General features: G+C 43.7%; 1 protein-coding gene across 8 annotated transcripts in view; it reads left to right on the top strand.

The window, feature by feature from the left end:
- The window catches only part of LOC106585952 (WD repeat and FYVE domain-containing protein 3), a 268,301-nt gene that overhangs the window by 42,699 nt on the left and 201,934 nt on the right, over positions 1-23,668 (top strand). For all 8 annotated transcript variants that reach the window (XM_045706795.1, XM_045706796.1, XM_045706790.1 and 5 more), the window contains exon 2: positions 23,358-23,568. In XM_045706795.1, the coding sequence (XP_045562751.1) occupies positions 23,389-23,568 (180 nt within the window). In that variant the 5' untranslated portion in view covers positions 23,358-23,388. The remainder of the gene's footprint in view (positions 1-23,357; positions 23,569-23,668) is intronic.

Raw genomic sequence — 23,668 nt, 5'->3', positions numbered from 1 at the left:
CCTGTATATATTACCTCTAACCTGTACCCCTGCATATTTACTCTGTACCAGTACCCCCTGTATATATTACCTTGACTAACCTGTACCCCTGCATATTGACTCTGTACCAGTAGCCCCTGTATATATTACCTCTAACCTGTACCCCTGCATATTGACTCTGTACCAGTAGTCCCTGTATATATTACCTTGACTAACCTGTACCCCTGCATATTGACTCTGTACCAGTACCCCCTGTATATATTACCTTGACTAACCTGTACCCCTGCATATTGACTCTGTACCAGTACCCCCTGTATATATTACCTTGACTAACCTCTACCCCTGTATATTGACTCTGTACCAGTAGTCCCTGTATATATTACCTTGACTAACCTGTACCCCTGCATATTGACTCTGTACCAGTACCCCCTGTATATATTACCTCTAACCTGTACCCCTGCATATTGACTCTGTACCAGTAGCCCCTGTATATATTACCTTGACTAACCTGTACCCCTGCATATTGACTCTGTACCAGTACCCCCTGTATATATTACCTTGACTAACCTGTACCCCTGCATATTGACTCTGTACCAGTACCCCCTGTATATATTACCTTGACTAACCTCTACCCCTGTATATTGACTCTGTACCAGTAGTCCCTGTATATATTACCTTGACTAACCTGTACCCCTGCATATTGACTCTGTACCAGTACCCTCTGTATATATTACCTCTAACCTGTACCCCTGCATATTGACTCTGTACCAGTAGTCCCTGTATATATTACCTTGACTAACCTGTACCCCTGCATATTGACTCTGTACCAGTAGTCCCTGTATATATTACCTTGACTAACCTGTACCCCTGCATATTGACTCTGTACCAGTAGCCCCTGTATATATTACCTTGACTAACCTGTACCCCTGCATATTGACTCTGTACCAGTACCCCCTGTATATATTACCTTGACTAACCTGTACCCCTGCATATTGACTCTGTACCAGTACCCCCTGTATATATTACCTCTAACCTGTACCCCTGCATATTGACTCTGTACCAGTAGTCCCTGTATATATTACCTCTAACCTGTACCCCTGCATATTGACTCTGTACCAGTACCCCCTGTATATATTACCTTGACTAACCTGTACCCCTGCATATTGACTCTGTACCACTACCCCCTGTATATATTACCTCTAACCTGTACCCCTGCATATTGACTCTGTACCAGTACCCCCTGTATATAGTACCTCTAACCTGTACCCCTGCATATTGACTCTGTACAAGTACCCCCTGTATATATTACCTTGACTAACCTGTACCCCTGCATATTGACTCTGTACCAGTACCCCCTGTATATATTACCTTGACTAACCTGTACCCCTGCATATTGACTCTGTACCAGTACCCCCTGTATATATTACCTTGACTAACCTGTACCCCTGCATATTGACTCTGTACCAGTACCCCTGTATATATTACCTCTAACCTGTACCCCTGCATATTGACTCTGTACCAGTACCCCCTGTATATATTACCTTGACTAACCTCTACCCCTGCATATTGACTCTGTACCAGTAGCCCCTGTATATATTACCTTGACTAACCTGTACCCCTGCATATTGACTCTGTACCAGTAGTCCCTGTATATATTACCTGCTAACCTGTACCCCTGCATATTGACTCTGTACCAGTACCCCCTGTATATATTACCTTGACTAACCTGTACCCCTGCATATTGACTCTGTACCAGTACCCCCTGTATATATTACCTGACTAACCTGTACCCCTGCATATTGACTCTGTACCAGTACCCCCTGTATATATTACCTCTAACCTGTACCCCTGCATATTGACTCTGTACCAGTACCCCCTGTATATATTACCTCTAACCTGTACCCCTGCATATTGACTCTGTACCAGTAGCCCCTGTATATATTACCTTGACTAACCTGTACCCCTGCATATTGACTCTGTACCAGTACCCCCTGTATATATTACCTCTAACCTGTACCCCTGCATATTGACTCTGTACCAGTAGCCCCTGTATATATTACCTTGACTAACCTGTACCCCTGCATATTGACTCTGTACCAGTAGCCCCTGTATATATTACCTTGACTAACCTGTACCCCTGCATATTGACTCTGTACCAGTACCCCCTGTATATATTACCTTGACTAACCTGTACCCCTGCATATTCACTCTGTACCAGTAGCCCCTGTATATATTACCTTGACTAACCTGTACCCCTGCATATTGACTCTGTACCAGTACCCCTGTATATATTACCTTGACTAACCTGTACCCCTGCATATTGACTCTGTACCAGTACCCCTGTATATATTACCTCTAACCTGTACCCCTGCATATTGACTCTGTACCAGTAGCCCCTGTATATATTACCTTGACTAACCTGTACCCCTGCATATTGACTCTGTACCAGTACCCCCTGTATATATTACCTTGACTAACCTGTACCCCTGCATATTGACTCTGTACCACTACCCCCTGTATATATTACCTTGACTAACCTGTACCCCTGCATATTGACTCTGTACCAGTACCCCCTGTATATATTACCTTGACTAACCTGTACCCCTGCATATTGACTCTGTACCAGTACCCCCTGTATATATTACCTTGACTAACCTCTACCCCTGTATATTGACTCTGTACCAGTAGTCCCTGTATATATTACCTTGACTAACCTCTACCCCTGTATATTAACTCTGTACCAGTAGTCCCTGTATATATTACCTTGACTAACCTGTACCCCTGCATATTGACTCTGTACCAGTAGCCCCTGTATATATTACCTTGACTAACCTGTACCCCTGCATATTGACTCTGTACCAGTACCCCCTGTATATATTACCTTGACTAACCTGTAGCCCTGCATATTGACTCTGTACCAGTACCCCCTGTATATATTACCTCTAACCTGTACCCCTGCATATTGACTCTGTACCAGTACCCCCTGTATATATTACCTTGACTAACCTGTACCCCTGCATATTGACTCTGTACCAGTACCCCCTGTATATAGTACCTCTAACCTGTACCCCTGCATATTGACTCTGTACCAGTAGCCCCTGTATATATTACCTCTAACCTGTACCCCTGCATATTGACTCTGTACCAGTAGTCCCTGTATATATTACCTCTAACCTGTACCCCTGCATATTGACTCTGTACCAGTAGCCCCTGTATATATTACCTTGACTAACCTGTACCCCTGCATATTGACTCTGTACCAGTACCCCCTGTATATATTACCTCTAACCTGTACCCCTGCATATTGACTCTGTACCAGTACCCCCTGTATATATTACCTTGACTAACCTGTACCCCTGTATATTGACTCTGTACCAGTAGTCCCTGTATATATTACCTTGACTAACCTGTACCCCTGCATATTGACTCTGTACCAGTACCCCCTGTATATATTACCTCTAACCTGTACCCCTGCATATTTACTCTGTACCAGTACCCCCTGTATATATTACCTTGACTAACCTGTACCCCTGCATATTGACTCTGTACCAGTAGCCCCTGTATATATTACCTCTAACCTGTACCCCTGCATATTGACTCTGTACCAGTAGTCCCTGTATATATTACCTTGACTAACCTGTACCCCTGCATATTGACTCTGTACCAGTACCCCCTGTATATATTACCTTGACTAACCTGTACCCCTGCATATTGACTCTGTACCAGTACCCCCTGTATATATTACCTTGACTAACCTCTACCCCTGTATATTGACTCTGTACCAGTAGTCCCTGTATATATTACCTTGACTAACCTGTACCCCTGCATATTGACTCTGTACCAGTACCCCCTGTATATATTACCTCTAACCTGTACCCCTGCATATTGACTCTGTACCAGTAGCCCCTGTATATATTACCTTGACTAACCTGTACCCCTGCATATTGACTCTGTACCAGTACCCCCTGTATATATTACCTTGACTAACCTGTACCCCTGCATATTGACTCTGTACCAGTACCCCTGTATATATTACCTTGACTAACCTCTACCCCTGTATATTGACTCTGTACCAGTAGTCCCTGTATATATTACCTTGACTAACCTGTACCCCTGCATATTGACTCTGTACCAGTACCCCCTGTATATATTACCTCTAACCTGTACCCCTGCATATTGACTCTGTACCAGTACCCCCTGTATATATTACCTTGACTAACCTGTACCCCTGCATATTGACTCTGTACCAGTAGCCCCTGTATATATTACCTGACTAACCTGTACCCCTGCATATTGACTCTGTACCAGTACCCCTGTATATATTACCTGCTAACCTGTACCCCTGCATATTGACTCTGTACCAGTAGCCCCTGTATATATTACCTCTAACCTGTACCCCTGCATATTGACTCTGTACCAGTACCCCCTGTATATATTACCTTGACTAACCTGTACCCCTGCATATTGACTCTGTACCAGTACCCCCTGTATATATTACCTCTAACCTGTACCCCTGCATATTGACTCTGTACCAGTACCCCTGTATATAGTACCTCTAACCTGTACCCCTGCATATTGACTCTGTACAAGTACCCCCTGTATATATTACCTTGACTAACCTGTACCCCTGCATATTGACTCTGTACCAGTACCCCCTGTATATATTACCTTGACTAACCTGTACCCCTGCATATTGACTCTGTACCAGTACCCCTGTATATATTACCTTGACTAACCTGTACCCCTGCATATTGACTCTGTACCAGTACCCCCTGTATATATTACCTCTAACCTGTACCCCTGCATATTGACTCTGTACCAGTACCCCCTGTATATATTACCTTGACTAACCTCTACCCCTGCATATTGACTCTGTACCAGTAGCCCCTGTATATATTACCTTGACTAACCTGTACCCCTGCATATTGACTCTGTACCAGTAGTCCCTGTATATATTACCTCTAACCTGTACCCCTGCATATTGACTCTGTACCAGTAGCCCCTGTATATATTACCTTGACTAACCTGTACCCCTGCATATTGACTCTGTACCACTACCCCCTGTATATATTACCTCTAACCTGTACCCCTGCATATTGACTCTGTACCAGTACCCCCTGTATATAGTACCTCTAACCTGTACCCCTGCATATTGACTCTGTACCAGTAGCCCCTGTATATATTACCTTGACTAACCTGTACCCCTGCATATTGACTCTGTACCAGTACCCCTGTATATATTACCTCTAACCTGTACCCCTGCATATTGACTCTGTACCAGTAGCCCCTGTATATATTACCTTGACTAACCTGTACCCCTGCATATTGACTCTGTACCAGTACCCCTGTATATATTACCTTGACTAACCTGTACCCCTGCATATTGACTCTGTACCAGTACCCCCTGTATATATTACCTTGACTAACCTGTACCCCTGCATATTGACTCTGTACCAGTAGTCCCTGTATATATTACCTTGACTAACCTGTACCCCTGCATATTGACTCTGTACCAGTACCCCCTGTATATATTACCTTGACTAACCTGTACCCCTGCATATTGACTCTGTACCAGTAGCCCCTGTATATATTACCTTGACTAACCTGTACCCCTGCATATTGACTCTGTACCAGTACCCCCTGTATATATTACCTTGACTAACCTGTACCCCTGCATATTGACTCTGTACCAGTACCCCCTGTATATATTACCTCTAACCTGTACCCCTGCATATTGACTCTGTACCAGTAGCCCCTGTATATATTACCTTGACTAACCTGTACCCCTGCATATTGACTCTGTACCAGTACCCCTGTATATATTACCTTGACTAACCTGTACCCCTGCATATTGACTCTGTACCACTACCCCTGTATATATTACCTTGACTAACCTGTACCCCTGCATATTGACTCTGTACCAGTACCCCCTGTATATATTACCTTGACTAACCTGTACCCCTGCATATTGACTCTGTACCAGTACCCCCTGTATATATTACCTTGACTAACCTCTACCCCTGTATATTGACTCTGTACCAGTAGTCCCTGTATATATTACCTTGACTAACCTCTACCCCTGTATATTAACTCTGTACCAGTAGTCCCTGTATATATTACCTTGACTAACCTGTACCCCTGCATATTGACTCTGTACCAGTAGCCCCTGTATATATTACCTTGACTAACCTGTACCCCTGCATATTGACTCTGTACCAGTACCCCCTGTATATATTACCTTGACTAACCTGTAGCCCTGCATATTGACTCTGTACCAGTACCCCCTGTATATATTACCTCTAACCTGTACCCCTGCATATTGACTCTGTACCAGTACCCCCTGTATATATTACCTTGACTAACCTGTACCCCTGCATATTGACTCTGTACCAGTACCCCCTGTATATATTACCTTGACTAACCTGTACCCCTGCATATTGACTCTGTACCACTACCCCCTGTATATATTACCTCTAACCTGTACCCCTGCATATTGACTCTGTACCAGTACCCCCTGTATATATTACCTTGACTAACCTCTACCCCTGCATATTGACTCTGTACCAGTAGTCCCTGTATATATTACCTTGACTAACCTGTACCCCTGCATATTGACTCTGTACAAGTAGCCCCTGTATATATTACCTTGACTAACCTGTACCCCTGCATATTGACTCTGTACCAGTAGTCCCTGTATATATTACCTTGACTAACCTGTACCCCTGCATATTGACTCTGTACCAGTACCCCCTGTATATATTACCTCTAACCTGTACCCCTGCATATTGACTCTGTACCAGTACCCCCTGTATATATTACCTTGACTAACCTGTACCCCTGCATATTGACTCTGTACCAGTACCCCCTGTATATATTACCTCTAACCTGTACCCCTGCATATTGACTCTGTACCAGTACCCCCTGTATATATTACCTTGACTAACCTGTACCCCTGCATATTGACTCTGTACCAGTAGTCCCTGTATATATTACCTCTAACCTGTACCCCTGCATATTGACTCTGTACCAGTACCCCCTGTATATATTACCTTGACTAACCTGTACCCCTGCATATTGACTCTGTACCAGTACCCCCTGTATATATTACCTTGACTAACCTGTACCCCTGCATATTGACTCTGTACCACTACCCCCTGTATATATTACCTCTAACCTGTACCCCTGCATATTGACTCTGTACCAGTACCCCCTGTATATAGTACCTCTAACCTGTACCCCTGCATATTGACTCTGTACCAGTAGCCCCTGTATATATTACCTTGACTAACCTGTACCCCTGCATATTGACTCTGTACCACTACCCCCTGTATATATTACCTCTAACCTGTACCCCTGCATATTGACTCTGTACCAGTACCCCCTGTATATATTACCTTGACTAACCTGTACCCCTGCATATTGACTCTGTACCAGTAGTCCCTGTATATATTACCTCTAACCTGTACCCCTGCATATTGACTCTGTACCAGTACCCCCTGTATATATTACCTTGACTAACCTGTACCCCTGCATATTGACTCTGTACCACTACCCCCTGTATATATTACCTTGACTAACCTGTACCCCTGCATATTGAGTCTGTACCAGTACCCCCTGTATATATTACCTTGACTAACCTGTACCCCTGCATATTGACTCTGTACCACTACCCCCTGTATATATTACCTTGACTAACCTCTACCCCTGCATATTGACTCTGTACCAGTACCCCCTGTATATATTACCTCTAACCTGTACCCCTACATATTGACTCTGTACCAGTAGTCCCTGTATATATTACCTTGACTAACCTGTACCCCTGCATATTGACTCTGTACCAGTACCCCCTGTATATATTACCTTGACTAACCTGTACCCCTGCATATTGACTCTGTACCAGTACCCCCTGTATATATTACCTTGACTAACCTGTACCCCTGCATATTGACTCTGTACCAGTAGTCCCTGTATATATTACCTTGACTAACCTCTACCCCTGCATATTGACTCTGTACCAGTACCCCCTGTATATATTACCTCTAACCTGTACCCCTACATATTGACTCTGTACCAGTACCCCCTGTATATATTACCTTGACTAACCTGTACCCCTGCATATTGACTCTGTACCAGTACCCCCTGTATATATTACCTTGACTAACCTGTACCCCTGCATATTGACTCTGTACCAGTAGTCCCTGTATATATTACCTTGACTAACCTGTACCCCTGCATATTGACTCTGTACCAGTACCCCCTGTATATATTACCTTGACTAACCTGTACCCCTGCATATTGACTCTGTACCAGTACCCCCTGTATATATTACCTCTAACCTGTACCCCTACATATTGACTCTGTACCAGTACCCCCTGTATATATTACCTTGACTAACCTGTACCCCTGCATATTGACTCTGTACCAGTACCCCCTGTATATATTACCTCTAACCTGTACCCCTGCATATTGACTCTGTACCAGTAGTCCCTGTATATATTACCTTGACTAACCTGTACCCCTGCATATTGACTCTGTACCAGTAGTCCCTGTATATATTACCTCTAACCTGTACCCCTGCATATTGACTCTGTACCAGTAGTCCCTGTATATATTACCTCTAACCTGTACCCCTGTATATTGACTCTGTACCAGTAGTCCCTGTATATATTACCTCTAACCTGTACCCCTGCATATTGACTCTGTACCAGTAGTCCCTGTATATATTACCTTGACTAACCTGTACCCCTGCATATTGACTCTGTACCAGTACCCCCTGTATATATTACCTCTAACCTGTACCCCTGCATATTGACTCTGTACCAGTAGTCCCTGTATATATTACCTTGACTAACCTGTACCCCTGCATATTGACTCTGTACCAGTAGTCCCTGTATATATTACCTCTAACCTGTACCCCTGTATATTGACTCTGTACCAGTAGTCCCTGTATATATTACCTCTAACCTGTACCCCTGCATATTGACTCTGTACCAGTAGTCCCTGTATATATTACCTCTAACCTGTACCCCTGCATATTGACTCTGTACCAGTAGTCCCTGTATATATTACCTTGACTAACCTGTACCCCTGCATATTGACTCTGTACCAGTACCCCCTGTATATATTACCTCTAACCTGTACCCCTGCATATTGACTCTGTACCAGTACCCCCTGTATATATTACCTCTAACCTGTACCCCTGCATATTGACTCTGTACCAGTAGCCCCTGTATATATTACCTGCTAACCTGTACCCCTGCATATTGACTCTGTACCAGTACCCCTGTATATAGTACCTCTAACCTGTACCCCTCATATTGACTCTGTACCAGTACCCCTGTATATATTACCTTGACTAACCTGTACCCCTGCATATTGACTCTGTACCAGTACCCCCTGTATATATTACCTTGACTAACCTGTACCCCTGCATATTGACTCTGTACCAGTACCCCCTGTATATATTACCTCTAACCTGTACCCCTGCATATTGACTCTGTACCAGTACCCCCTGTATATATTACCTTGACTAACCTGTACCCCTGCATATTGACTCTGTACCAGTACCCCCTGTATATATTACCTTGACTAACCTGTACCCCTGCATATTGACTCTGTACCAGTAGTCCCTGTATATATTACCTTGACTAACCTGTACCCCTGCATATTGACTCTGTACCAGTACCCCCTGTATATATTACCTCTAACCTGTACCCCTGCATATTGACTCTGTACCAGTACCCCCTGTATATAGTACCTCTAACCTGTACCCCTGCATATTGACTCTGTACCAGTACCCCCTGTATATATTACCTCTAACCTGTACCCCTGCATATTGACTCTGTACCAGTACCCCCTGTATATATTACCTCTAACCTGTACCCCTGCATATTGACTCTGTACCAGTAGCCCCTGTATATATTACCTTGACTAACCTGTACCCCTGCATATTGACTCTGTACCAGTACCCCCTGTATATAGTACCTCTAACCTGTACCCCTGCATATTGACTCTGTACCAGTACCCCCTGTATATATTACCTTGACTAACCTGTACCCCTGCATATTGACTCTGTACCAGTACCCCCTGTATATATTACCTTGACTAACCTGTACCCCTGCATATTGACTCTGTACCAGTACCCCCTGTATATATTACCTCTAACCTGTACCCCTGCATATTGACTCTGTACCAGTACCCCCTGTATATATTACCTTGACTAACCTGTACCCCTGCATATTGACTCTGTACCAGTACCCCCTGTATATATTACCTTGACTAACCTGTACCCCTGCATATTGACTCTGTACCAGTAGTCCCTGTATATATTACCTTGACTAACCTGTACCCCTGCATATTGACTCTGTACCAGTACCCCTGTATATATTACCTCTAACCTGTACCCCTGCATATTGACTCTGTACCAGTACCCCCTGTATATATTACCTTGACTAACCTGTACCCCTGCATATTGACTCTGTACCAGTAGTCCCTGTATATATTACCTTGACTAACCTGTACCCCTGCATATTGACTCTGTACCAGTACCCCCTGTATATATTACCTCTAACCTGTACCCCTGCATATTGACTCTGTACCAGTACCCCCTGTATATATTACCTCTAACCTGTACCCCTGTATATTGACTCTGTACCACTACCCCCTGTATATATTACCTTGACTAACCTGTACCCCTGCATATTGACTCTGTACCAGTAGTCCCTGTATATATTACCTTGACTAACCTGTACCCCTGCATATTGACTCTGTACCAGTAGTCCCTGTATATATTACCTTGACTAACCTGTACCCCTGCATATTGACTCTGTACCAGTAGCCCCTGTATATATTACCTTGACTAACCTGTACCCCTGCATATTGACTCTGTACCAGTACCCCCTGTATATATTACCTCTAACCTGTACCCCTGCATATTGACTCTGTACCAGTACCCCCTGTATATATTACCTTGACTAACCTGTACCCCTGCATATTGACTCTGTACCAGTAGCCCCTGTATATATTACCTCTAACCTGTACCCCTGCATATTGACTCTGTACCAGTAGTCCCTGTATATATTACCTTGACTAACCTGTACCCCTGCATATTGACTCTGTACCAGTACCCCCTGTATATATTACCTTGACTAACCTGTACCCCTGCATATTGACTCTGTACCAGTAGTCCCTGTATATATTACCTTGACTAACCTGTACCCCTGCATATTGACTCTGTACCAGTAGTCCCTGTATATATTACCTTGACTAACCTGTACCCCTGCATATTGACTCTGTACCAGTAGCCCCTGTATATATTACCTTGACTAACCTGTACCCCTGCATATTGACTCTGTACCAGTAGCCCCTGTATATATTACCTCTAACCTGTACCCCTGCATATTGACTCTGTACCAGTAGTCCCTGTATATATTACCTTGACTAACCTGTACCCCTGCATATTGACTCTGTACCAGTACCCCCTGTATATATTACCTTGACTAACCTGTACCCCTGCATATTGACTCTGTACCAGTAGTCCCTGTATATATTACCTTGACTAACCTGTACCCCTGCATATTGACTCTGTACCAGTACCCCCTGTATATATTACCTCTAACCTGTACCCCTGCATATTGACTCTGTACCAGTACCCCCTGTATATATTACCTTGACTAACCTGTACCCCTGCATATTGACTCTGTACCAGTACCCCTGTATATATTACCTCTAACCTGTACCCCTGCATATTGACTCTGTACCAGTACCCCCTGTATATATTACCTTGACTAACCTGTACCCCTGCATATTGACTCTGTACCAGTACCCCCTGTATATATTACCTTGACTAACCTGTACCCCTGCATATTGACTCTGTACCAGTAGTCCCTGTATATATTACCTTGACTAACCTCTACCCCTGCATATTGACTCTGTACCAGTAGTCCCTGTATATATTACCTTGACTAACCTGTACCCCTGCATATTGACTCTGTACCAGTACCCCCTGTATATATTACCTCTAACCTGTACCCCTGCATATTGACTCTGTACCAGTAGCCCCTGTATATATTACCTTGACTAACCTGTACCCCTGCATATTGACTCTGTACCAGTACCCCCTGTATATATTACCTCTAACCTGTACCCCTGCATATTGACTCTGTACCAGTACCCCCTGTATATATTACCTCTAACCTGTACCCCTGCATATTGACTCTGTACCAGTAGCCCCTGTATATATTACCTTGACTAACCTGTACCCCTGCATATTGACTCTGTACCAGTACCCCTGTATATATTACCTTGACTAACCTGTACCCCTGCATATTGACTCTGTACCAGTACCCCCTGTATATATTACCTTGACTAACCTGTACCCCTGCATATTGACTCTGTACCAGTACCCCCTGTATATATTACCTTGACTAACCTGTACCCCTGCATATTGACTCTGTACCAGTAGTCCCTGTATATATTACCTTGACTAACCTCTACCCCTGCATATTGACTCTGTACCAGTAGCCCCTGTATATATTACCTTGACTAACCTGTACCCCTGCATATTGACTCTGTACCAGTACCCCCTGTATATATTACCTTGACTAACCTGTACCCCTGCATATTGACTCTGTACCAGTACCCCCTGTATATATTACCTTGACTAACCTGTACCCCTGCATATTGACTCTGTACCAGTACCCCCTGTATATATTACCTTGACTAACCTGTACCCCTGCATATTGACTCTGTACCACTACCCCCTGTATATATTACCTTGACTAACCTGTAGCCCTGCATATTGACTCTGTACCAGTACCCCCTGTATATATTACCTTGACTAACCTGTACCCCTGCATATTGACTCTGTACCAGTACCCCCTGTATATATTACCTTGACTAACCTGTACCCCTGCATATTGACTCTGTACCAGTAGTCCCTGTATATATTACCTTGACTAACCTGTACCCCTGCATATTGACTCTGTACCAGTACCCCCTGTATATATTACCTTGACTAACCTGTACCCCTGCATATTGACTCTGTACCAGTACCCCCTGTATATATTACCTTGACTAACCTCTACCCCTGTATATTGACTCTGTACCAGTACCCCCTGTATATATTACCTTGACTAACCTGTACCCCTGCATATTGACTCTGTACCAGTAGTCCCTGTATATATTACCTTGACTAACCTGTACCCCTGCATATTGACTCTGTACCAGTAGTCCCTGTATATATTACCTCTAACCTGTACCCCTGCATATTGACTCTGTACCAGTACCCCCTGTATATATTACCTTGACTAACCTGTACCCCTGCATATTGACTCTGTACCAGTACCCCCTGTATATATTACCTTGACTAACCTGTACCCCTGCATATTGACTCTGTACCAGTACCCCCTGTATATATTACCTTGACTAACCTCTACCCCTGTATATTGACTCTGTACCAGTACCCCCTGTATATATTACCTTGACTAACCTGTACCCCTGCATATTGACTCTGTACCAGTACCCCCTGTATATATTACCTTGACTAACCTGTACCCCTGTATATTGACTCTGTACCAGTACCCCCTGTATATATTACCTTGACTAACCTGTACCCCTGCATATTGACTCTGTACCAGTACCCCTGTATATATTACCTTGACTAACCTGTACCCCTGCATATTGACTCTGTACCAGTACCCCTGTATATATTACCTTGACTAACCTGTACCCCTGCATATTGACTCTGTACCAGTACCCCCTGTATATATTACCTCTAACCTGTACCCCTGCATATTGACTCTGTACCAGTACCCCCTGTATATATTACCTCTAACCTGTACCCCTGCATATTGACTCTGTACCAGTACCCCCTGTATATATTACCTCTAACCTGTACCCCTGCATATTGACTCTGTACCAGTACCCCCTGTATATATTACCTCTAACCTGTACCCCTGCATATTGACTCTGTACCAGTACCCCCTGTATATATTACCTCTAACCTGTAGCCCTGCATATTGACTCTGTACCAGTACCCCCTGTATATATTACCTCTAACCTGTAGCCCTGCATATTGACTCTGTACCAGTACCCCCTGTATATATTACCTCTAACCTGTACCCCTGCATATTGACTCTGTACCAGTAGCCCCTGTATATATTACCTTGACTAACCTGTACCCCTGCATATTGACTCTGTACCAGTAGTCCCTGTATATATTACCTCTAACCTGTACCCCTGCATATTGACTCTGTACCAGTACCCCCTGTATATATTACCTCTAACCTGTACCCCTGCATATTGACTCTGTACCAGTACCCCCTGTATATATTACCTTGACTAACCTGTACCCCTGCATATTGACTCTGTACCACTACCCCCTGTATATATTACCTCTAACCTGTACCCCTGCATATTGACTCTGTACCAGTACCCCCTGTATATATTACCTCTAACCTGTACCCCTGCATATTGACTCTGTACCAGTACCCCCTGTATATATTACCTCTAACCTGTACCCCTGCATATTGACTCTGTACCAGTACCCCCTGTATATATTACCTTGACTAACCTGTACCCCTGCATATTGACTCTGTACCAGTACCCCCTGTATATATTACCTCTAACCTGTACCCCTGCATATTGACTCTGTACCAGTACCCCCTGTATATATTACCTTGACTAACCTGTACCCCTGCATATTGACTCTGTACCACTACCCCCTGTATATATTACCTCTAACCTGTACCCCTGCATATTGACTCTGTACCAGTACCCCCTGTATATATTACCTTGACTAACCTGTACCCCTGCATATTGACTCTGTACCAGTAGTCCCTGTATATATTACCTTGACTAACCTGTACCCCTGCATATTGACTCTGTACCACTACCCCCTGTATATATTACCTTGACTAACCTGTACCCCTGCATATTGACTCTGTACCAGTACCCCCTGTATATATTACCTTGACTAACCTGTACCCCTGCATATTGACTCTGTACCAGTACCCCCTGTATATATTACCTCTAACCTGTACCCCTGCATATTGACTCTGTACCAGTACCCCCTGTATATATTACCTCTAACCTGTACCCCTGCATATTGACTCTGTACCAGTACCCCCTGTATATATTACCTTGACTAACCTCTACCCCTGCATATTGACTCTGTACCAGTAGCCCCTGTATATATTACCTTGACTAACCTGTACCCCTGCATATTGACTCTGTACCAGTAGCCCCTGTATATATTACCTCTAACCTGTACCCCTGCATATTGACTCTGTACCAGTAGCCCCTGTATATATTACCTTGACTAACCTGTACCCCTGCATATTGACTCTGTACCAGTAGCCCCTGTATATATTACCTCTAACCTGTACCCCTGCATATTGACTCTGTACCAGTACCCCCTGTATATATTACCTTGACTAACCTCTACCCCTGCATATTGACTCTGTACCAGTACCCCCTGTATATATTACCTCTAACCTGTACCCCTGCATATTGACTCTGTACCAGTAGCCCCTGTATATATTACCTCTAACCTGTACCCCTGCATATTGACTCTGTACCAGTAGCCCCTGTATATATTACCTTGACTAACCTGTACCCCTGCATATTGACTCTGTACCAGTAGCCCCTGTATATATTACCTCTAACCTGTACCCCTGCATATTGACTCTGTACCAGTACCCCCTGTATATATTACCTTGACTAACCTGTACCCCTGCATATTGACTCTGTACCAGTACCCCTGTATATATTACCTCTAACCTGTACCCCTGCATATTGACTCTGTACCAGTACCCCTGTATATATTACCTCTAACCTGTACCCCTGCATATTGACTCTGTACCAGTAGCCCCTGTATATATTACCTTGACTAACCTGTACCCCTGCATATTGACTCTGTACCAGTAGCCCCTGTATATATTACCTCTAACCTGTACCCCTGCATATTGACTCTGTACCAGTAGCCCCTGTATATATTACCTCTAACCTGTACCCCTGCATATTGACTCTGTACCAGTACCCCCTGTATATATTACCTCTAACCTGTACCCCTGCATATTGACTCTGTACCAGTACCCCCTGTATATATTACCTCTAACCTGTACCCCTGCATATTGACTCTGTACCAGTAGTCCCTGTATATATTACCTCTAACCTGTACCCCTGCATATTGACTCTGTACCAGTACCCCCTGTATATATTACCTCTAACCTGTACCCCTGCATATTGACTCTGTACCAGTAGCCCCTGTATATATTACCTCTAACCTGTACCCCTGCATATTGACTCTGTACCAGTACCCCCTGTATATATTACCTCTAACCTGTACCCCTGCATATTGACTCTGTACCAGTACCCCCTGTATATATTACCTTGACTAACCTGTACCCCTGCATATTGACTCTGTACCAGTAGCCCCTGTATATATTACCTCTAACCTGTACCCCTGCATATTGACTCTGTACCAGTAGTCCCTGTATATATTACCTCTAACCTGTACCCCTGCATATTGACTCTGTACCAGTACCCCCTGTATATATTACCTTGACTAACCTGTACCCCTGCATATTGACTCTGTACCAGTAGTCCCTGTATATATTACCTTGACTAACCTGTACCCCTGCATATTGACTCTGTACCAGTACCCCCTGTATATATTACCTCTAACCTGTACCCCTGCATATTGACTCTGTACCAGTACCCCTGTATATATTACCTTGACTAACCTGTACCCCTGCATATTGACTCTGTACCAGTAGTCCCTGTATATATTACCTTGACTAACCTGTACCCCTGCATATTGACTCTGTACCAGTACCCCCTGTATATATTACCTCTAACCTGTACCCCTGCATATTGACTCTGTACCAGTACCCCCTGTATATATTACCTTGACTAACCTGTACCCCTGCATATTGACTCTGTACCAGTACCCCCTGTATATATTACCTTGACTAACCTGTACCCCTGCATATTGACTCTGTACCACTACCCCCTGTATATATTACCTTGACTAACCTGTACCCCTGCATATTGACTCTGTACCACTACCCCCTGTATATATTACCTCTAACCTGTACCCCTGCATATTGACTCTGTACCAGTACCCCCTGTATATATTACCTTGACTAACCTGTACCCCTGCATATTGACTCTGTACCAGTACCCCCTGTATATATTACCTTGACTAACCTGTACCCCTGCATATTGACTCTGTACCACTACCCCCTGTATATATTACCTCTAACCTGTACCCCTGCATATTGACTCTGTACCACTACCCCTGTATATATTACCTTGACTAACCTGTACCCCTGCATATTGACTCTGTACCACTACCCCCTGTATATAGTACCTCTAACCTGTACCCCTGCATATTGACTCTGTACCAGTAGTCCCTGTATATAGTACCTCTAACCTCTACCCCTGCATATTGACTCTGTACCAGTACCCCCTGTATATATTACCTTGACTAACCTGTACCCCTGCATATTGACTCTGTACCAGTACCCCTGTATATATTACCTTGACTAACCTGTACCCCTGCATATTGACTCTGTACCAGTAGTCCCTGTATATAGTACCTCTAACCTGTACCCCTGCATATTGACTCTGTACCAGTACCCCCTGTATATATTACCTTGACTAACCTGTACCCCTGCATATTGACTCTGTACCAGTACCCCCTGTATATATTACCTTGACTAACCTGTACCCCTGCATATTGACTCTGTACCAGTAGTCCCTGTATATAGTACCTCTAACCTGTACCCCTGCATATTGACTCTGTACCAGTACCCCCTGTATATATTACCTTGACTAACCTGTACCCCTGCATATTGACTCTGTACCAGTAGCCCCTGTATATATTACCTTGACTAACCTGCACCCCTGCATATTGACTCTGTACCAGTACCCCTGTATATAGTACCTCTAACCTGTACCCCTGCATATTGACTCTGTACCAGTACCCCCTGTATATATTACCTTGACTAACCTGTACCCCTGCATATTGACTCTGTACCAGTAGCCCCTGTATATATTACCTTGACTAACCTGTACCCCTGCATATTGACTCTGTACCAGTACCCCCTGTATATATTACCTTGACTAACCTGTACCCCTGCATATTGACTCTGTACCAGTAGCCCCTGTATATATTACCTTGACTAACCTGTACCCCTGCATATTGACTCTGTACCAGTAGTCCCTGTATATAGTACCTCTAACCTGTACCCCTGCATATTGACTCTGTACCAGTACCCCCTGTATATATTACCTTGACTAACCTGTACCCCTGCATATTGACTCTGTACCAGTAGCCCCTGTATATATTACCTTGACTAACCTGTACCCCTGCATATTGACTCTGTACCAGTACCCCCTGTATATATTACCTTGACTAACCTGTACCCCTGCATATTGACTCTGTACCAGTACCCCCTGTATATATTACCTTGACTAACCTGTACCCCTGCATATTGACTCTGTACCAGTACCCCCTGTATATATTACCTTGACTAACCTGTACCCCTGCATATTGACTCTGTACCAGTACCCCCTGTATATATTACCTCTAACCTGTACCCCTGCATATTGACTCTGTACCAGTAGCCCCTGTATATATTACCTCTAACCTGTACCCCTGCATATTGACTCTGTACCAGTACCCCCTGTATATATTACCTTGACTAACCTGTACCCCTGCATATTGACTCTGTACCAGTACCCCCTGTATATATTACCTTGACTAACCTGTACCCCTGCATATTGACTCTGTACCACTACCCCCTGTATATATTACCTTGACTAACCTGTACCCCTGCATATTGACTCTGTACCACTACCCCCTGTATATATTACCTCTAACCTGTACCCCTGCATATTGACTCTGTACCAGTACCCCTGTATATATTACCTTGACTAACCTGTACCCCTGCATATTGACTCTGTACCAGTACCCCCTGTATATATTACCTTGACTAACCTGTACCCCTGCATATTGACTCTGTACCACTACCCCCTGTATATATTACCTCTAACCTGTACCCCTGCATATTGACTCTGTACCACTACCCCCTGTATATATTACCTTGACTAACCTGTACCCCTGCATATTGACTCTGTACCACTACCCCCTGTATATAGTACCTCTAACCTGTACCCCTGCATATTGACTCTGTACCAGTAGTCCCTGTATATAGTACCTCTAACCTCTACCCCTGCATATTGACTCTGTACCAGTACCCCCTGTATATATTACCTTGACTAACCTGTACCCCTGCATATTGACTCTGTACCAGTACCCCCTGTATATATTACCTTGACTAACCTGTACCCCTGCATATTGACTCTGTACCAGTAGTCCCTGTATATAGTACCTCTAACCTGTACCCCTGCATATTGACTCTGTACCAGTACCCCCTGTATATATTACCTTGACTAACCTGTACCCCTGCATATTGACTCTGTACCAGTACCCCCTGTATATATTACCTTGACTAACCTGTACCCCTGCATATTGACTCTGTACCAGTAGTCCCTGTATATAGTACCTCTAACCTGTACCCCTGCATATTGACTCTGTACCAGTACCCCCTGTATATATTACCTTGACTAACCTGTACCCCTGCATATTGACTCTGTACCAGTAGCCCCTGTATATATTACCTTGACTAACCTGTACCCCTGCATATTGACTCTGTACCAGTACCCCCTGTATATAGTACCTCTAACCTGTACCCCTGCATATTGACTCTGTACCAGTACCCCCTGTATATATTACCTTGACTAACCTGTACCCCTGCATATTGACTCTGTACCAGTAGCCCCTGTATATATTACCTTGACTAACCTGTACCCCTGCATATTGACTCTGTACCAGTACCCCCTGTATATATTACCTTGACTAACCTGTACCCCTGCATATTGACTCTGTACCAGTAGCCCCTGTATATATTACCTTGACTAACCTGTACCCCTGCATATTGACTCTGTACCAGTAGTCCCTGTATATAGTACCTCTAACCTGTACCCCTGCATATTGACTCTGTACCAGTACCCCCTGTATATATTACCTTGACTAACCTGTACCCCTGCATATTGACTCTGTACCAGTAGCCCCTGTATATATTACCTTGACTAACCTGTACCCCTGCATATTGACTCTGTACCAGTACCCCCTGTATATATTACCTTGACTAACCTGTACCCCTGCATATTGACTCTGTACCAGTACCCCCTGTATATATTACCTTGACTAACCTGTACCCCTGCATATTGACTCTGTACCAGTACCCCCTGTATATATTACCTTGACTAACCTGTACCCCTGCATATTGACTCTGTACCAGTACCCCTGTATATATTACCTCTAACCTGTACCCCTGCATATTGACTCTGTACCAGTAGCCCCTGTATATATTACCTTGACTAACCTGTACCCCTGCATATTGACTCTGTACCAGTACCCCCTGTATATATTACCTTGACTAACCTGTACCCCTGCATATTGACTCTGTACCAGTACCCCCTGTATATATTACCTTGACTAACCTGTACCCCTGCATATTGACTCTGTACCAGTACCCCCTGTATATATTACCTTGACTAACCTGTACCCCTGCATATTGACTCTGTACCAGTACCCCCTGTATATATTACCTTGACTAACCTGTACCCCTGCATATTGACTCTGTACCAGTAGCCCCTGTATATATTACCTTGACTAACCTGTACCCCTGCATATTGACTCTGTACCAGTACCCCCTGTATATATTACCTTGACTAACCTGTACCCCTGCATATTGACTCTGTACCAGTACCCCCTGTATATATTACCTTGACTAACCTGTACCCCTGCATATTGACTCTGTACCAGTACCCCCTGTATATATTACCTTGACTAACCTGTACCCCTGCATATTGACTCTGTACCAGTACCCCCTGTATATATTACCTCTAACCTGTACCCCTGCATATTGACTCTGTACCAGTAGCCCCTGTATATATTACCTTGACTAACCTGTACCCCTGCATATTGACTCTGTACCAGTACCCCCTGTATATATTACCTCTAACCTGTACCCCTGCATATTGACTCTGTACCAGTAGCCCCTGTATATATTACCTTGACTAACCTGTACCCCTGCATATTGACTCTGTACCAGTACCCCCTGTATATATTACCTTGACTAACCTGTACCCCTGCATATTGACTCTGTACCAGTAGCCCCTGTATATATTACCTTGACTAACCTGTACCCCTGTATATTGACTCTGTACCAGTAGCCCCTGTATATATTACCTCTAACCTGTACCCCTGCATATTGACTCTGTACCAGTACCCCCTGTATATATTACCTTGACTAACCTGTACCCCTGCATATTGACTCTGTACCAGTACCCCCTGTATATATTACCTTGACTAACCTGTACCCCTGTATATTGACTCTGTACCAGTACCCCCTGTATATATTACCTCTAACCTGTACCCCTGCATATTGACTCTGTACCAGTACCCCCTGTATATATTACCTCTAACCTGTACCCCTGCATATTGACTCTGTACCAGTAGCCCCTGTATATATTACCTTGACTAACCTGTACCCCTGCATATTGACTCTGTACCAGTACCCCTGTATATATTACCTTGACTAACCTGTACCCCTGCATATTGACTCTGTACCAGTACCCCTGTATATATTACCTTGACTAACCTGTACCCCTGCATATTGACTCTGTACCAGTACCCCCTGTATATATTACCTTGACTAACCTGTACCCCTGCATATTGACTCTGTACCAGTACCCCTGTATATATTACCTTGACTAACCTGTACCCCTGCATATTGACTCTGTACCAGTAGCCCCTGTATATATTACCTTGACTAACCTGTACCCCTGCATATTGACTCTGTACCAGTACCCCCTGTATATATTACCTTGACTAACCTGTACCCCTGCATATTGACTCTGTACCAGTACCCCCTGTATATATTACCTTGACTAACCTGTACCCCTGCATATTGACTCTGTACCAGTAGTCCCTGTATATATTACCTCTAACCTGTACCCCTGCATATTGACTCTGTACCAGTACCCCCTGTATATATTACCTTGACTAACCTGTACCCCTGCATATTGACTCTGTACCAGTACCCCCTGTATATATTACCTTGACTAACCTGTACCCCTGCATATTGACTCTGTACCAGTACCCCCTGTATATATTACCTTGACTAACCTCTACCCCTGTATATTGACTCTGTACCAGTACCCCCTGTATATATTACCTTGACTAACCTGTACCCCTGCATATTGACTCTGTACCAGTACCCCCTGTATATATTACCTTGACTAACCTGTACCCCTGCATATTGACTCTGTACCAGTACCCCCTGTATATATTACCTTGACTAACCTCTACCCCTGTATATTGACTCTGTACCAGTACCCCCTGTATATATTACCTCTAACCTCTACCCCTGCATATTGACTCTGTACCAGTACCCCCTGTATATATTACCTTGACTAACCTCTACCCCTGCATATTGACTCTGTACCAGTACCCCCTGTATATATTACCTTGACTAACCTGTACCCCTGCATATTGACTCTGTACCAGTACCCCCTGTATATATTACCTCTAACCTGTACCCCTGCATATTGACTCTGTACCAGTAGTCCCTGTATATATTACCTCTAACCTGTACCCCTGCATATTGACTCTGTACCAGTAGTCCCTGTATATATTACCTCTAACCTGTACCCCTGCATATTGACTCTGTACCAGTAGTCCCTGTATATATTACCTCTAACCTGTACCCCTGCATATTGACTCTGTACCAGTACCCCCTGTATATATTACCTTGACTAACCTCTACCCCTGCATATTGACTCTGTACCAGTACCCCCTGTATATATTACCTCTAACCTGTACCCCTGCATATTGACTCTGTACCAGTAGTCCCTGTATATATTACCTCTAACCTGTACCCCTGCATATTGACTCTGTATATATTTAATTACCTTGTTGTTGTTATTTTGTTGTGTTACTATTATTCCTTTTAGTTTATTTAGCAGATTTGACTAACTTTTAAACTTTGCGTTGTTGGTTAAAGGCTTGTAAGTAAGCATTTCACAGTAAGGTCTACACTTGTTGTATTCGGCAAATAACATTTTGCATGTGACAAATAACATTTTGATTTGACATTTCCATTTCTACAAGTGAAATATACAATTTAATTCAATACATCAAGAAAAGGTTCAAAGCACTTCCTGGTAAGTTTAAGGTACAGTAAAATTAAATGAATAAAAAAAATAAAAAAGTCATTCTCCCTTTTCCTCCTCCTCCCCAGGGCTGGCTTTGGCCTGGCGAAGCCGCTCAAGATGAACATGGTAAAGAGGATCATGGGAAGGCCGCGCCAGGAAGAATGTAGCCCGCAGGACAACGCGCTGGGCCTCATGCACCTCCGACGTCTCTTCTCTGAGCTCTGCCATCCGCCACGTCAAATGACCCAGAAGGAGCAGGAGGACAAACTCTACATGATGTTACCCGTCTTCAACAGGGTGAGAAACAGGCCTCTGATTGGTTTAATTTGCACTAATCCAAAAGACAGAAGGTGCCAGGATTCATCTCGTTCAGTAGATGTGATTGAAGAGATGTAAA

The sequence above is a fragment of the Salmo salar genome, chromosome ssa24 (genome assembly GCF_905237065.1).
Source record: "Salmo salar chromosome ssa24, Ssal_v3.1, whole genome shotgun sequence".
NCBI classification, from domain to species: Eukaryota; Metazoa; Chordata; class Actinopteri; order Salmoniformes; family Salmonidae; genus Salmo; species Salmo salar.
This window is presented reverse-complemented; position numbering and strand designations above follow the sequence as displayed.